The sequence below is a fragment of the Diplotaxodon limnothrissa genome, linkage group LG5 (genome assembly GCF_057381915.1).
Source record: "Diplotaxodon limnothrissa isolate DT_005_m linkage group LG5, D_limnothrissa_male_GT1.1, whole genome shotgun sequence".
NCBI classification, from domain to species: Eukaryota; Metazoa; Chordata; class Actinopteri; order Cichliformes; family Cichlidae; genus Diplotaxodon; species Diplotaxodon limnothrissa.
This window is the reverse complement of record NC_140600.1, coordinates 8,025,179-8,043,089: the sequence shown is the minus strand read 5'-3', so window position 1 is coordinate 8,043,089 and position 17,911 is coordinate 8,025,179. Positions and strand designations below refer to the sequence as shown.

At 41.8% G+C, this 17,911-nt stretch overlaps 1 protein-coding gene across 1 annotated transcript; it reads left to right on the top strand.

Moving 5' to 3' along the window:
* The first annotated feature begins 2,301 nt into the window (after window positions 1-2,301).
* bin2b (bridging integrator 2b) lies at window positions 2,302-15,547 on the top strand. The gene is made up of 12 exons (XM_085353742.1): window positions 2,302-2,425; window positions 4,641-4,721; window positions 5,637-5,691; window positions 6,111-6,205; window positions 8,143-8,238; window positions 8,363-8,470; window positions 8,574-8,659; window positions 9,402-9,477; window positions 9,563-9,645; window positions 11,495-12,116; window positions 12,274-12,366; window positions 15,153-15,547. Exons 1-12 carry the CDS (start codon window positions 2,333-2,335, stop codon window positions 15,264-15,266), a joined length of 1,602 nt encoding a protein of 533 aa, XP_085209868.1. The 5' UTR covers window positions 2,302-2,332; the 3' UTR covers window positions 15,267-15,547.
* Window positions 15,548-17,911: the final 2,364 nt, after the last annotated feature.

Genomic DNA, 17,911 nt, shown 5'->3' with positions numbered 1-17,911 from the left:
TATGCTAGCTGTGTGCCCCCTGTGTGGGTGTTGAGCAAAGCAACCAATATGGCAAGTATACCTTAGTCCTAGCTACAGTAGCCACTGTAGAACAAAAAGCTCTGGCAGCCATTCATCTGTAGCGAGTGTAGGCTGTCAGGAAGCTCACGTCATGTGTCAATATGTGTCCGTGTTTGTTTACTCTGGAGGAGGCTGTAAAACTTTGTGAAAGAGTCTGACTGGAGATGGTCCGTGAAGCTTGCTGCTGGGGAGCGCTGCTGTTAGCTGCTGTTAGCTGCTGTTAGTGACGCCTTCTTTTAAATGGATATAATCTTGTTGTTTTAAATAACTTTTAAGTAACTGCTGTGCTCATAAGGAAGCAATAAATAATTTTATTAGGTTATTTAAAAACATTGTACATTGATTATGTTGTACAATGTTGACACACTGATTAGGGTGTAATTACATCTTAAAAATACATAGGAGCAGGCGCCAGTTTGTGTAAGCCGCCATGTTGACTCATCATCTTGAATACAGTGGCCAAGATAGACATTGCAGTTCCACCTAATCACATTTTATGTATGTGGCTAGATTGTTGTGGTTTAAAGATCACAGATGGCTCTTTCAAACTACACACAGCCATTTAATAGATTCAACAAAGTGCTGGAAACACTCCCCAGAGATTTTGAGCCATAATGATCTCATAGCATCACACAGTTGCTGCACATCCATGATGCAACGCTCTTATTTCCCCACATCGCAGGGGTGCAGTTTTGGATTAAAATCTGGTGACAGTGGAGGCATTTGAGTACAGCAAATTCATTGTTATGTATAAGAAACCAGTGTCAGATGAGCTGAGCTTTGTACCATGTCAGAAGATGGGTACACTGTGATCATAAAGGGACAGAAGTGGCCAGCAACAATACTCAGCTAGGCTGTGGCATTTAAATGATGTTTAGTTGGTACTAAAGAGCCCAAAGTGTGCCAAGAAAACGTCCTCCACACCATTAGATCACCAGTGTACTGAACTGTTGATAGAAAGCAGGTGAAGTCATGCATTTATGTTGCTTACACCAAATTCTGACCCTACCAAGTTCAGAATGTTAGAGCAAACACTGAGACTCATCAGACAAGACAGCGTATTTCCATTATCCATCTATTATCCAGTTTCAGTGAGCCTGTATGGACTTCTTAGCTGACATGAATGGCACGCGGTGTAGTCTTCTGCTGCTGTAGACCATCTGCTTCAAGGTTTGACCAGAGATGCTCTTCTGCATACCTTGGTTGTAACGAGCGGTTGTATGAGTCACTGTTGTCTTCCTATCAGCTCCAAACTGTCTAGTCATTCTCCTGTGACATCAACAGCAGCTTTCTGAGCATTTTGCCCAGATGACTGCTGCTCACTAAATATCTTCTTCAAACCCTGGAGATGGTGGTGTTGGAAAATCCGAGTAGGTCAGCAGTTTCTGAAATACTCAAACCAGCCCGTCTGGTCACCAACAACCACGCCATATTCAAAGTCACTTAAATAGCCTTTCTTGCCCATTCTTGATGGGCAAGAAAGGCTATTCAAGTGATTGAACATGTGATTGAACAGCTAATGGTAATGGACTGTTTCTTATATAGCGTTTTTCTACTCTCCCGGAGTATCAAAGCAGTTTATACAACATGCCACATTCACCCATTCACACAAGCACTGTCTTCTATGCTTCTAGTGCTTACTAACATTCACACACATTCATACTCCGATGGAATCGAACCACCATTAGCTTTTTATAATTATTTGAACATTATAAAAAGTACCTAATGAAGTGGCCAGTAAGCGTACAGATCCGATTATTCCTTTATATATATGAATAACAATATTCGACCGTAAAGAAATCTCCGGTCAGACATATATATATAATATGAAAGGCTGATACGTGAGGTCTTGTGTAATTCTCTTTGAAAAAATAAAAATAATTGGCAGCATCATCTGCTGCCGCTAACCCTCACCCTGCCCGCCTACGTCACGTCGCTGAATCAGCTGCGCTGCACCACAGAAGCGTAATTTACGCACATAATTTTCAGGTGAGTTTTCGCTGGAAGAGTTTACCTGGCCGCAGGTGCAGGAGTGGATTTCTCAACTCTTACGTGACGTGTTTTCAGCAGATGAAAACACGCAGGAACGTTTCCAAATGGCCTAATTTCTTTGACAAGTCGCAACAGGACGAGCTGACTGGTCTCTGGCTGCGCGCGCGCGTTTTGACATTGTGTTGCTCCACCTCCGCCTACAACAGCTGAAGTCGCAGTTGAATCGCACGGAGGAAGCGCACAGCAGTCAGGGAGGAGAGAGAGAGCGCGACAGCTGACGATGGCGGAGAATAAGATGGGCCCGAACCTCCAGGCTGGAGCCGGAATCTTCGCGAAACGGGTCCAGAAGTCCTTGAATCGAGCCCAGGAGAAGGTGAGCCAGAGGAGATCCACTTTTTTAAAAAAGTTTCACTGAGCCCACGCAACTTCTTGACAGTGCCCGAAAGTCACTGCCACGGCTCTGTTAAACTATGAGACGGACATATTGAGCTTGTTTTATTAAGCTGCTCGGTGTTGAGGGCTGGAAAAGCCAGTATGAGAGAGGGAGAGAGACCTTGGCATCATGTTCCCACGATGACAGGCTTCTGAAATCGTGTTTCGCTTCTAAGCAGGGTGATTGGTTGAAAAAAATCCCCCACTGATTTCACTTTTGTAATCAGTGTGTGTGTGTGTGAGAGAACTGCTCGACTTAATCACTGCCGTCTTTTCAGCTGTGTTTCGTTGCATGGTTTGTAAGGGCATCAATCAATCTGGACGCGTTTACGCACTGTGATCCTGACCACAAGACAGCATTCAAAGCAGTCTGCACACTGTGCTGTACCAGACTGAGCCACTTACTCCAGTTCATGCGTGTGGGTTCACCGTTAACCTCACTAAACTGGCCCCTTTTTTTTAACCACTAATAAAACGGTAGCTTAGATTTCCCCCGTCTGAGCAACATGCTGTTGTTCACTGCTATGCAGCTGTGTGCGGACACAGAAATGCTGCTACTTCCTGACTGTGCACTTCCTCTCACTAGCTGTGTCTTTCTCGGTTTGTGGTCAACAAACTTGAATTCACCACTCCACCTAAAAGCAGCAGCTACAAAGGCTTGCTTTTTCGGTACAGTGAAGACTAAAGGGCTGTTTTGGGGCGACTCTGTGATTTCTGTGGTGGTAAATTAAAGAATGGGCATGATGATGAGCTTTTATATGCAGATTTCAAGTCAAAGGTTTCAAACAGCTGCACTCGTTGGGCTGTGAAGGGCTCAGAAAAAGTTAGCCACATGTGTCTGGTTAAGTTTTGGGACGGGTGTAAATGGTGCTCTATGTAGAGTGTTAGTCTGGTTAGGTCAGTATATCCACACTGTCAGATAGATCCACTTTACATTACACAGGTTTATTTTGTTATGTTGAAAGTGTGTGTATCACTGCATGTCGTAGTCACAAACCTTTAAAGAATCAACAGTCATCTGTATTTTCTGTGTTTGCAAAACCTATTTTTAAGTTGTTGTTTTTTTTTCAATTTGAGCCTCAAAAATTCATCATTCAGTGATTCAGCAGCCAGATGCTGGAGGCAGAGTTTAATATATAGTTTTAAAAAATATGTAATTTGGTCATAGATTGTATTTTAAAGGTGGTGACAAAGTGGTGTAAACTTTCTAATGGCTGTCAGGGGGCAACATGGCTGGTTGCAGATCAGACATGTTGAACATATCCTACATGTCTGGACACAGATGCTGGTTTCAAGTCTTAGTGAAAAAAGCATGATGTTAATCTTGTAAATTACGGTCTTTCTTAGGTTCAGAACAGATGACAATGCAGGGTGTGATTTAGGGTGGGCCTACCATGTGATTAGCAAGGTGCTGCAGTATGAGCATTCAGGATCCTTTGGTTTCTTAGCTCATCTTGTCTCGTTTCAAAACATCAAGTTGGCGGCAGCCAAAATGCCAATCTTGAACTTTCAGAATGAAAGTCTGTAAACCACTGGTGATGTGATGGGAGCCGTTTTTTGTTTACAGTCTATGCACTAAACAGACCATTTGAATGTGAGGGAATGTCGGAGCTCTCCTGTTGTGGGCGCCCTTGAAGCAGAGCTACTAAATAACTAGAGGACCAAGCTGAAATGTTTTTTTTTACTACATGTTGGACTGCCTACGCATCATTGTGGACCTAATATACAGTATCTGCAAAAACATCATGTGAAGGAAAACTCAATGAATTAGGTTTAATGTTATTGCATTTATAGAGTGTAAAAAAAAAAAAAAAAAAGGCGTTACAAATGGTGGAGCTGAACTACACAACACAATCACCAATAAAGTAACTCAACAGTTCTGTGGGAGATTCAGGTGTGTTATACCTGCTAAATATTGGTAAAATTAGGTGAGGTCTGATGAACTTACTACTTGCAGTTCCTAATTTTTCTATTTGCTTTCTTCAAATTCCAACTTTAGGCGATATTATTTAGTTGCACTTGCATGTACTCTACAACACCTGTAGGCAGGCTTTGATATAGTTTAACTTTAATCTGTATGAGCACAATCTGTAGAAACCTCTCGTGGCATATTGTTAAAATTTACTCAATCTGATTTTTTTTTTTAATGCTTTCAGGTCCTTCAGAAACTGGGCAAAACTATGGAAACCAAAGATGAGCAGTTTGAGCTCTGTTCCCAGAACCTCAACAAACAGCAGGTACTCCAACAGCGTAACCACAGTTTCTAAATGGTAGTCTTCTGCTTTCTGCTCTACAACCTTGATAAAACCCCTTTAACATCTTTAATCTCGAAGCTCATTTGTTTCCTTTTACCAAAATTCTTCACATAATTGCAACAGGGCCAAAAAGTGTTTTGTGTCTTTTTTTCCCTGCACTGACGTGCCAACTCACAAGTTCAGGCAATCATCCTGGCCTTGAAAACAGGAAATGCAAGACAGAGCTCCTGCCTATTTTCTTATCTGTTCTGTGTAAATACGACTTACTATGTCTCCCCTAGAGATCTGTGTGCAGCATTACCCTAAATTGTGAAAGAGCTGTCATTTAAGAAAGGTTTTTACAGGCTGACGAACTGAAAGCCTCAGACTGGCCTTTCTGAACAGCTCTAAATGTAGACTATTTAAAATTTAGAAAAGAGGAAGCAAAACCACTTTCATTTTAAAAGTAACAAAATGCCTTCATTTATTGTTGCGTACTGGTGATCTGTATTCCATGTTACTGTATTAATACTGTAATCGCTGCCACTGTTGGGCTTCTGTTGCTCAGGTTTTAAGTTCACCGAGTGGCAAACAACTACACTACATACTGCAGGGAAGTTGCCGAAGAGCAACAGGAAGGAAGTCTACCCACTGACACTCCATGCTGCTTTCACTTCACAAAAACCACATAAGATATTGTGATTGTTATTTAATTTAAGCTCCAAGTTGTGGTGAGACTGCAAGGAGCTGCGATGTCAAGCAAACTGATGCAGAGAGAGTTTCACAGCAAACTAACAGCCTGCAGTCCAGCTGAAGCACACTGATGTCAAGGAAATGATGCAGCACAATTTTCTTATATTGTCCAACTGTTACTGGGTGTCACTGAATTGAACTTTTCTCCTTTCTTCCTGCACGCAGATCGACGGAAGCAGGTTGTTTAAAGATGTCAAAGCCTACTATGCAGCAGTGAAAGGTGGGTTTGCAAAGCATGGATTGAATCCCCAGTCTTACTGAGGGGAGAAGTTGAAAAATAGGGAAGTGAAAGTCTTCTATTTTTTTGTGGGAGACTTTTGCAATCCTGTCTGCGCTACCAAGTTGTAAAGATCCCTGATCCCGCCTTAAAAAAAAAATAGCAGACGCAGCATCGCATATGTGAGTCATGTATGAGAAACCGTTGTTTTTCATGTTGTCAGCTTTTGCGCCTGCATTGTGAGCTCCAGTCAGGAAACTAGTGTTGTTTTGGCCTTTGTAATGTGGGTGCAGCAGCAGCACCAGAAACATTAAAAACAATACCACCGTGGTGCTGTTTGTGCTGCCAGAAGGTAGATGGGCTCATTCCCATAGAGTCATGACTACATTTTAAATTTCTTTTTTTTTTCTTCCTTTTTACAGGCATGCATGAGACATCTAAGCGGCTATCCCAGACGCTGAGCGACATCTATGAATCGGACTGGGATGGAGTGAAAGATCTCGCTGTTATAACAGAAGTAGGATTATGATGCAGCCACTGTTTTATTTGGGAAGTCCCACTTTGGTTGTGTCCCCCCCCCCCCCCCCCCTTGTGGCATGGTAGCTAAATGCCACAAGCACAGATTGGGATCTGACTGTTTGAACACTTATCAGTCACAAGTTAGGCCAGCCCTTCTTTGTCGTCAATCTACTAACTCTAATTTACAATTTGGGCATTATTTGTCTTCGCCATGACTACAAACGAGCAAATGGGGCAATAAACTGATACGAAAATTGTTTACTGAGGGCATAGATTAATTGAGAAGAAGGCTAATTTTTCCATAGATTTCTGTACAACCAGACTATAAAGGATTTGCCCCCTGCTGGCCATTATTAAGAATGCTAGTGGCAGAGGTTTCTTCCTGTTAAAAGGGAGTTTTTCCTTCCCACTGTCGCTAAGAGCTTACTGACAGGGGGTCATCTGATAGATAGTTTTCTGTGCATTATTGCGGAGTCTTTAGCTTGCAGTTTAAAGCACCTTGAGGTGATTGTTGATTTAGGTGATGTTGACTGTGATTTGGCGATTCATAAATAGAATAGAATTGAACTGAATCCTACTGATACAGTTTTTACTTAGGACTACTGTGGATCATGTCATCAATATGTTTCACTGGCTGGAATCACACACTTCTTTAAAATATTAGTGACCTTCATGCAACATGTACTAACAAATACCCACATTTAAATGCAAGTTCACTCTCTGGTGTGAGGTCCAGAAACTCATGAGGAGAGTTTGGATATTATTTTTCTGTCTTGAGCTGCTTAATTCCAAAGTCCTTCTAGATGCAGTTCTCTCCAGCTGCTCAATGCAAAGAGTTGACACGGAGTCTCTGGCTAAAACAAACAGTCTGAAATTCAATAATTATGTTTACCTACATCGTTGCTACAGTGAGCAGGTATATCTGCCACTGCACAGCTGAGCTCAACTGTGCTGTGATGTAGTTGTGAAGAAATTCGCCTTACAAATGAAATATCCCTGGTTCTGGGAGGAGAAAGGAACGGCTCACAAGCTAGAGTACTGCTAGTGCTGGTCCCAATCCCAGATAAATGGGAGTGTGAGTAAGGACGGGTATCCAGTGTAAAATTTCTGCCAAATCAAACATGTGGTTCTGTTTGGTGTGGTGACCTCATGGGAAATAAAGGAGCAGCTAAAAGTACCGTCATCTAGAGTCAAAGAGTCAAGCAAGTTATACCCATTGAATACAGATATTATATTATATTATAGTATTTCTGCTAAATATAATAATTCTCCTAAATTCCTGTATTTCTGAGAAGTTATCATGTTTGTGCTAAGTTACAATATTTCTGCTAAGTTTTGCTATGTTATAGTGTTTCTGCCAAGTATTATGTTTCTTCTAAGTTATTGCAGTTCTGCTAAGTAATTACATCTTTGCTAAGTTGTTATGCTTCTGCAAAGTTATTACAGTTTTCACAACTTTTCAGCTTTTTCAGCTAGTTTCAGCAGACAGCTTCAGCCGTACAGCTTCACACAGCATTTTTGCAGGAAATGCAAATTTTATAGTTGTCTTAAATATTTATATGAGACATTCAAAATTAGACTAATGCTAGTTAAGCAGCAATATGTCAAACACAGACCATGGAATGTCAATAAAAATATCTTTGTAAGGATGAAATAACAATGGATGGAGAGCATTGGGCGAGTACTGGGTTAAATTACACACCAAAGCCTGGAATGTCCACTGTTGACTAACTGTCAACTATAAAGCGAGGGCCTTGTCACTAATTATTTTGTGGATGGGATGGTTTCCATTAGTAAGTCAGCTCTCACATTGGACAAACTGCGACTGAAGCTTTCCATAATGTGCAACACTGTTTGTATGCTTGCCTATTTGTGGCTTAGTGCAATGGGAACAAGAGTTTTTAACTCTAATGTGGCACCATCTGTTTTTCTTAGAGTGAAGACTTGCTGTGGAACGACTACGAAGAGAAGATAAATGACCAGCTTGTCCGCACCATGGAGAACTATACAAGCCAGTTTCCTGAAGTCAAGGTAAGCCGACGCTCAAATGAGTCCTGCAGAACTGCAAGGCGATGCTAAAACAGCTACTTTGGTCTCTCAGGTGCTAAGAGGTCTTTGAATTTCTGTGTTCACTTTGAAAAACTGTTTTTTTCAGGAACGAGTTGCCAAGCGTGGACGAAAACTGGTGGACTATGACTCAGCACGACACCACCTGGAGGCGCTGCAGGGTGCAAAGAAAAAGGATGAAGCTAAAATAGCCAAGGTAACATTACTGTTAAAGCCTGCGCAGCACAGACGTGCAGTGTGCCGCTGACAAAGACGTCTGATCTCGACTGTATTTTCTTCTTTTAAATCCTCCTTAACAGGCAGAAGAGGAATTCAACAAAGCTCAGAATGTCTTTGAAGAAATAAATAACGAGCTGCGCGAGGAGCTGCCTGTTCTCCATCAGAGGTATGATTCAGCAGCAAGTAGACACAGAACTAGCTCAGTGGAATCTCAGTGGGAATCTGGATCATGAGTGGATAAATAAAAGTAGAATATGGATGTAGGTTTTTAAGACTTGCATATTTCGACCATTCTTATATGAAATCACCTTTCAGATTAAATTTATACAGATTTGTATTATTTTGGGAGCTTTTGTGTTTGTATTGGATACAAAGTTGAGATGACAGGGTATACACTATATTGACAAGTCCCGGGTCACCTTCACGTTACACCTACAGGAGCTGCTCGGCCGTGGAAACCCATGCCATGAAACTCCCAGTGTGGAGTTTCTGTGCTGATGTTAATACTTCATGTGGTTTGCCACTTGGTGGCTGAGTTGCGGTGACTCCTAAAGGCTTGCACACTGCAATAATACTACTTGATTGTGGAATATTTAAGAGGGAAGACATTCCACAAATGGACTTTTTGCAGTGGTAGCACCCTATTACGGTACCACACTGGCATTCAGTTAACCTTTTAGAACAATCCATTATTTCACATGTTTATAAAGGGTAGACTGCATAGTTAGGTGCTTGATTTTATACACATGTAGCAAAGAGACTAAGAACAGCTGAATTAAAAGAGAAAGATGTGAACCAATATTTACGTGGCTTATATGTTTAAAGGTACGTCAGCCAGTATAACTGAACCTAAGAAAAGTGTCATGTGGACAAACTGAAAGTTCAACTTTGTCTTTTTGTCTGTGCAGTCGGATAGGTTGCTATGTGACGGTCTTCGAAAACATTTCCAACCTGAGGGATGTTTTCTATAAAGAAATGAGCGGGGTAAGATGTCACACATCGCCTTCAACTTCCTCACTCTCTCACCGGCAATGTGAATTGAAGGTGGACGGTGTGCTTGTGTTTACAGTTGAACCGTGAGCTGTACAATGTGATGAAGAAACTGGAGACTCAACACTCGGGCAAAGCTTTCATCATCAAGGGCCTGAACAGGTAGGGTGTTCTGCTGCACATGTTGCATCATTTGTGGCAGCTGTGTGCGCATTAAGAAATGTCTTGTCTTGAAACGCATACAAACTCTGTCTCTCAGGCTTAAAATAGTCTCCCGTGAAACCAAAATAATAACTGAAAGATGCTAAAATGGTTCTTACAGCTGAGAGGAGATGAAAACAATGGGAGATAATGTGGGTTTGCGTGCACAGTAGAGACCTCCATTGCTCTCATTGTGTTGCCCAAATGTGGACACTTGTTTTTAGAGTTGTTTGTTTCTGTGTCGGAAGCGATAAGATGGCCACATAGGCGAGTGGAAGGTGTTGCATACATAGCCTTGCAAAAGTTTTATCTTTGAAATAAATGACACAGACATGCAAGGGTTTGGCACAAAAGTGTTTGTATTCGTATAAGAACGCTCAGTTCTTCATGAAACCAAATTAAATGAAATACTCTAACCACTTTTTTTTTTTGTCTCTGACCACAATTTTTTCTAACTTGCATCCTGTACTGATGCTTCTGGGAGATTGTTCTTCGTGTTTTTCGTAAACCAGGTTGCGATTTTTGCCCATACTGGATCTTTAAATGGGCTGTAACTCAACAAACAACAAAATCTCAAACTAGCATTCACTTTCAGTGCTTCCTATCTTGTAGACTGAGGGTTGGGGAACTCCAGGCCTCAAGGGCCGGTGTCCTGCAGGTTTTAGATGTATCCAACACAGCTGATTTAAATGGCTAAATTACTTCCTCGACTTGTCTTGAAGTTCTCCAGAGGCCTGGTAATGAACTAATCATTTGATTCAGATGTGTTGACCCAGGGTCTAAAACCTGCAGGACACCGGCCCTTGAAGCCTGCAGTTCCCCACCCCTGTTGTAGACAATGAAACTTTGTAGAGGGGGATGATGTGGATCCATTTTAGCTCTTCATTAAGCCGGAAGGCCTTGCTTTTTCAGTGTGAAAACTACCATCATTTAAATTAAAGACAAATTAAATTCAAAGCATTTTGAGAATCTCAAAAATCCTAAAAGTGTCCTAAAGTATTTCTCCAGTGTGTCAACCACAGGCTTCAGAATATATAGTACTGCTTTGGTTTATTAATTATTTTTGTATGGGGGGAAAAAACAACAAATTTGCACCTTCGATTAAACCATTTAAAGCTTTTTGGTGAGGCATGTTAGGTATTACGAGTAAAAATCTTTCACTATGAAACACAGAGGAGTCTAAGATATGTTATGCAATAATATTTGGCCCATGCGTTCACTTTTCTTTGATGCACTTTTGGCTATTTCTCACAGTGCTGCTGACACATCTTAGCCACAGCTCATTCTCATTAGGGCTAAATGTCAGGTATACTATAGGCCCAGATGTGTCTGCTTGATGCTGTGCAGTATTAGTTGAATTGGATCAAATTATAAAGGTGTTCTGAGGCAAAAAACTTGTCAAGAGTGTTCAAGAACTCTGTTGCAGTTGCAGTTGCAGGTCATTGCTCCTTTAACAGGAAAATAACCTAAAACAGAACTCTACAAGTACTGAGGTTGGCTAAAACACTGTAGGACTGTTGTCTGTTGATTTTTGCCTGCATTCCTCACCGAATTCAGTGCAACTTTGGGTAGAAATGTAACTTGTAGATGGGAGGAAGCCACACTTGGCAAATGACGTGGAGTTTGCTTCAGCGTCAAGAATAGCAAACTGATACTTGACTGCAACAAAGTCCACTGATTTCACAGAAAATTCTAGATCTTTAAATTTAAAGGGTTCTGCTACTTTTGGACACTTATTCTTTTCTTTCCTGTATGCTGGGGTGTTAATGATAACTCTGTCACAAATAATGTGCTTTTGTTCTTTAAATAGCACAAGCAGCAAGTCAAAGAAGAGAAAGTCCCTGGTTATATCCAATCCCATACCCTGCAACACCGCTTTCCCAGCTGACCACGTCTCCGTGCATTCCCAAAACGGCAAAGGTGCTGCACCCTCTTCCCCTGTCCCAAAGACTCAAAACATCGCTGAAGAAAGCATCCCAGCAGAAGAGAGCAGCATCCCTTCGAAAAGTGTTAGCTCATCAGATTCCGATCTCAGCTCGAGTGGCACCGGCTCACCGAAGAGGCAGTCGCTATGTGACAATGACAACAGCGACACGAGCAGTCAAAATCCAGAGGCAGCAGTTGCGTCGGAGCCCGCTGAAAGCCAGTCAGAAGACAGCAAGGAGGGAGAACCAAAGTCAGAGGCAGCAGCAAGCCAGGAGATCACTGATCCCTCGGATTCTGCTGGTGGCGATGCCCCACATAAGGATGCTGAGAGCGATCCAACATCAGAGGAGGCCAATACCAAACCGGCACCAGTTCCAGCCCCTCGTGTATCCTTCCGCTCCAATGAAAGCCCCCTCTTACCTGCTAAGGAGCAGGAGGATTTGGACGAAGGGTTAGAGTCAGGAGATGACTCGGGTTCCCCCAGTCCACCAGGCTTCCTCTATAAGGTACACGCTTAATCTTAAAGCAGCTACAGCTGACATTTCTATAACAGTAAAGTCCCCCTAAAATAACCTGGAGAGTCTTAATAATTTGCGTGAGCTAAGCCTTTAAACGTTACAGCCGTGTGGTAATGTGGAATAAAACAGCTTTGTTTTACACCAGGGGGTGGCACTAGAGAGTCACGCAGCATCTGAAGAAGGCCTGCTCCAGTTTGAAGAGGGCGATGTCGTCATGGTTCTTGCTGACACTCAACAGGTGTGTTTGTGTAGTGTGTACTTGTAAACCATATCTTACTTCCCATTGCACTCTAGAGATTACACACATCCTGTACATTCTGGACCTGGACATGTCATTTAGGCCACTGTGTTTGTTTCTGGCCTTTCTGTGTAGGTACTTGCTAACGTGCATTTTATCACATGCCTGCGTATTTCAACCCACCAGCAAATCAAAACAGTCCAGTCGTTTGCAGTGGAGGTGATAGTTTGTACATAGTTTGCTGTGCTGATCAACTTGGAATAGTCGTCAGAATCTATAATCAAACCAAAATTCACTGCAGTTTACACTACACTGTAGTTTGATGTAGTAGACTATGTTCAGCATTCTGAATATCCACAGCAGAGTGTCTGAAATGGCACCTGACGTGTTATGGATGTACATCAAATGACAACACAGCAAAATTTCACTTCTGTTGTTCTACTTATTGCATGTTTTTGAACTTTTGCATCATTTTGCGCCTCTGATAACACAAGGTACCAAATTCTTCAGTAGTGAGGATGACCCTAAACCTAACTTCACTTTTTTGCAGTAAATGGTTAGCATAAACAATACTGTGAATGTGCACTAAAATGACAAGGTGATATTTTAACATTTACTACACTAAACAAGCCCACAACAAAAAAATCTGCTTTTAGCCATTTATAGTTAGCATCATCATGGATGCTAAATTTATTTGTTTCTATTACAAAGCCAGTTGTTGCCACTATTGAGGGCAAGGCATGCACAGTGTTCCACATTTAACTCTTCTGCACTAAATGGTGGGATAAATAAAACTGTGAATGTACTTGTGCACTAAAATGACAAGGTGTTGGAAGCATGGGATTGGAGAGAGCTTTAACTTTTTGTCACAGCCGTAACAAAAATTGGATTGAGCAGCTGTAAGATGAAGAGGCCTTAATGGTCTGATCCCTGGTTGCCAAATCTGGTCAAAGAGACATGAAACTTCACCTCTCTGGTGGGAAAAGGGCACAAACTAGTGTGAAAGGTTCTGCTTCCCCTATGGAGCTGCTCTGAGTGAGAGGCCATGTACAGTACAGGGGTGGGGATACTGCTCTTCCAGTTTGGTACTTTTTTGTACGTTCTGTTTACATTCCTGCTTTCACCTATGGCTGCGAGTAGTGACTGAAAGAAAACTAGAAAAAGTTGCATTTCCTGCGAAAATGCAGTGTGAATGCCATGTAGTGGAATCTGCTGAAAACAGCTGAAGAAGTAAAACTGTGCTGAAATCCAGTGAAGAAGCAGACATGTTTGCTGAAAAGAGGTGAAAAGCCAAAAATTCTGCTGAAAAGGGGGTGAAGAAGCTGAAATTTGTACTGAAAAGAGGTGAAAAAGTTGAACTGTCAGCTGAAAAGAAATGTTGCCATGAGCAGGGTTTGAATCCAGACCTTGTGGTCTCAAGGCGGCTACTCATCTCACTGAGCCAAACTAGTTCTCAGGTAACTGAAAGAGGTGGAAAAGCTGAAAATTCTGCTGAAAAGAGGTGAAGAAACTGAAATTTGTGCTCAAAACTGGTGAAAAAATTCCATTGAAAACAGTTTGTGCTGAAAACAGCTGCAGAATCTGGTATTTTTGCTGAAAAGGGGTGAAGAAGCTGAAATTTGTGTTGAAAAGAGTTTAAAAAGCTAAAGTGTTAACTGAAAAAAGCGGGATTTGAACCCGGGCCTCCCGCTCTGAGAACGGCTGTTCATCTCACTGAGCACAGCTCACCCCGGCAAGCAAAATCAGTGACAACACTGATAATGTGGTCCATTCATTTCAATGGGACAAAAAAATTGCATAAAAAATTTAGTATTTCAAAAAGTATAGAAGTTCTGAGCACCAAAAGTCATAGCTGGCATTAGCAGAAATAGCAGATTTTTTTTTAAAGATTTGAATGGTGAAAATTGCACAAAAACTGTGGAAGTAGTTCCATGGCGAAGAAGCATGGAGCAGCTAGAATAAAGTATAAAGAATGCCTTGTTGTTGTTGTCACACAACAAGTAAGACACGTGGCAGAAATGAGCTGTGTCTGAATGATGTCTGGGCTCACCCAGACCTCTTTTATTAAGGAGCTGCTCAGACTAGTGTTACTGATTCCCAGGCATTAAAAGGAGCTAGTCGAGGTGGTTGGGTCATCTGACAGCGATGCATCCTGTGCACCTCCTAGATGAGGCGTTTCAGATATGTCCACCCAGGATGTACCGGAAAGATTGCCTTGGGATCAAGGAACGTCTGGGAATGTCTGCTTATGCTACCCCATGACCCAGACCCGGATGGGAGAAAATGCATGAATGGAGTCTGTAATCAGATGCTGTGAGAAAAAGCTTACTTACAATGATTAAGAACAACAACAACAAAACAATGTACACAGGAGACACACAGGCCTGTTTTCCAGAAAAAACAGAATTAATTCATATTAAGAGCTGCTCTGATCAGGATATTTAAATAATAATGGCATTCAACGAGTCCCGAAAAAAAGATGGAAATGCACATTTGGCTTCCCATAGTGACAACTGTTAACCTTCTAAGTTGTTCATAATTTTATATTATCTTTCAACTTCCATGTCGAGGTTATCTAGCATCTTTTCACACTCCTTTTCTGGTCACGGCTGAGTTTGAGTTTACTTTCACGGACTGGTCTCCCAGTCACTGTGTACACAGTGTGGAAATGAATTCAGAAGCACCATTTCACCCTGTTAGTAAATCTTACTGTCATGTCCCGAGTATCTAATCAGAGGGTGGATTTGTTTCCCTGAGTCCTCACATGTGTTTACTGTGTCTTGCAGGAGGAAGGTGTGGTGAGGGGGGTCAGGGAGCAGAGCTGGAACGAGCACCAGGATGCAGAAAATCACTCCGGGATCTTCTCAGAAAAACTTATCCGACCCATTAAAGAAGAGTGAGGCAATAGTCACTGCTCGGTCTGTAATCTGTTTCTTCTTCCATCAGGCACTTCTGGTGACTCACACACACACACACACACACACACTGAGAGGGAGTGAACCCATATGTTATGGGTGCAGAAGCTGTCCAAACAAATGAGCACAATTCCCACGTGGTTTCCCTCATGCTATGATGTTGCAACTTGTGGAACAAAAGCGAACGAGCCGAAGAACATTTTGTAAAAGACATTTGGAAATCTTAAGGCATTTTGCTCTATGAGACACTGTGAAAAAAAAAAAAAGTTTTTAAGCCCATGTTATTATCCTGTGTAATGTTTCCTAATAAAGTTGTAAGAAAAAAAAAGTTGTTGTTCTGATGTAAGATTTTAACAAAGTAGGTTTCATTTGCTGTATGTTTTTAAATAAAGCATAATGTCGCTGCAGGGCCTCTGATAAACAGCCTGAGCCCGAGAAAGAGCTGCAGTGATTCACTCGAAAGGAATGTGAAAATATTGTCAGGACTTGAAACTCGAGACACATTGACTGATCGACTGTGAGAGCTTTTTGGAAGTGGGATCTGTCAAATATAAAAACAAACAAAAAGCTGGGGCAGACTACCCTCAGCCTGGCAGCTCTGTCGTTTGAATGAGAAAGTCTATCACCAGACGAGGCAGCTCTGTGTGACGACACAGCCTGATGTGATTTGTTGGTCACATAAGGTTTTGAGACATTAAAGTAGAAATGTAATTTGCTGGGGCTTCCCCTGTGCAACATTGCAAGTTGGAACTCCCAGTTTCCAAAACAAACATGAGTTCCTATCACACTTTTAGTTTGAAAAACGAAGCAATAAAGAGAAATTTACACCCCTGGATTATTGTTCATTTTGAATTATGTGCAGGGTGTTGGTGTCATTACATATTTAGTTCTCTATATTGTAACTCTAAGTGTGAACATAGGTGATGGGGCTACTGCACTTTCCCAAACTCCCACCCTGGCTGGTGTTCTGTGGTGATGGAACATCGCTCATCAGTGACAAGGTAGGTCTGTGCCAAAGCGTAGTCTGCTTTACCCTCCATTTTTAATCTAATTGGGACCGCTGTCTACAAAATGAGCCCCACATTCTAGCCAGTAAACCTTGAAACTAGCCACAAGACCGATAACTCGCCAAGAACATGTGAGAGGTTGTGACTTCTTGCAACCTGAGCTGTCTTCTGTATTTGCTTCACTTCTCAGTCCCTGAAGCGACCTTCATCAGTCCCGGTCATCTTCCCTAACCTTGTCAGTGGTGCTAGTTTTGGTCATTATGCACATGTACTGTTTATAAGGTTGGGGAAACCTGCAGTCAGCTGAGACTGAAGAAGTCTTGTGATCAAAAACCTTTTTGTGATATTTATCACTAAAAATGTAAACAAACTTAATTAAATTAAAGTAATGAATGCTTCTGATGTCTTATAGCCACATAAATAATAGTTACATTCAGAGTGTCACATGTATTAAAATGGGTTTCAACAGGCCCAATAACAAAAGCCTGTTTTTAATGCATTAGCCTCATAACGTACATTTAAACAGAACAAAGAAAACAAAATGAAAAACAACTTGAGATTCAGAGTTTTTACAGTGCATTGTTAGCAGTGTGCATCACTGTATTGTGGTACAGTGATTGCAAAACATGCTAATGTTAGCTTCCTACCACTGCCACTTATAATAATACACAATATTTCCCTTTAGCCTTTTATGCCATTGTCTCAGTTCTGCCTTGGCTGACTCACTAGCACGCTCAAATTCCACAAAAGAGGAAAACAAATGGCAACATGAACACTACTACTATGTAATGGGGACCAGAGTCGCCATGCGATGGCAAAATTGGTTAAACACCAAAGCATTGCGTCTCATAGTGGTTTGATCCACTGCCTATCATTTCCTAGTCCAGGCGTGGGCAACCTTCAACATCAAAAGAGCCATTTTAGCTCCTCCTACCAAACAACAGGAAAAAAAGGAGCAGCACACGCTGGTGGCAGGGGGTGACGGGGACAGATGGGCAGATGTAGTTGGGAGATGATAAATTGATAAATATAGGACATGGATTAATAGGGTTACAGTTAACCATAAATCTAATCCGTGGTTCATGAGCCATAGGTTGCCGGCCTCTGTTCTAACCTAAAATCACCAGTTGCTGAATTTTTGGTTTCCAAGTGGTTTGATTTGGTGTTTCTCATGGTCACTGGCCCTTGGTTTCCTCTGTGAAACCACATTTAAAATCACTGGAAATGCAGCTGTTCAAGGCAAACGACCTTGTGGCACTGGACCCAAGTGTCAGGGAATTACAGAGAGTTATATCAGTTCATGCTCCTGCCAGCACGAATATCTGTGGATATTTCAGTGCTGACTCAGGACCCAACATCTGGCTAGCATAGCTAAATATCTGTCACTGATATCAGAGTTACAACTTTTCAACCAACACAGGAGAAGCATAGTTGCCTGCTCACGTTTTCCCTACTGTTGATGGCTTTGAGTTTTGTAGAACTGCCATAAAGACGAACAAATCTTTTGTTATGCTGTCGTAGACGCTATCCAATGCCAACAAACTGAATGCTACAGAAAGTTAATGTACATTTACTTCAGGTGTTTAGCAAAACTAGCTTCTGTAATGTGGCCTTGCAGAGATG

Coding starts and splice junctions, on each gene's coding strand:
- bin2b (XM_085353742.1), top strand. CDS start 2,333: ATGGCGGAGAATAAGATGGGCCCGAACCTCCAGGCTGGAGCCGGAATC. Junction 4,722..5,636: donor AGAACCTCAACAAACAGCAG/GTACTCCAACAG, acceptor TCCTGCACGCAG/ATCGACGGAAGCAGGTTGTT. Junction 9,646..11,494: donor ATCATCAAGGGCCTGAACAG/GTAGGGTGTTCT, acceptor TTCTTTAAATAG/CACAAGCAGCAAGTCAAAGA.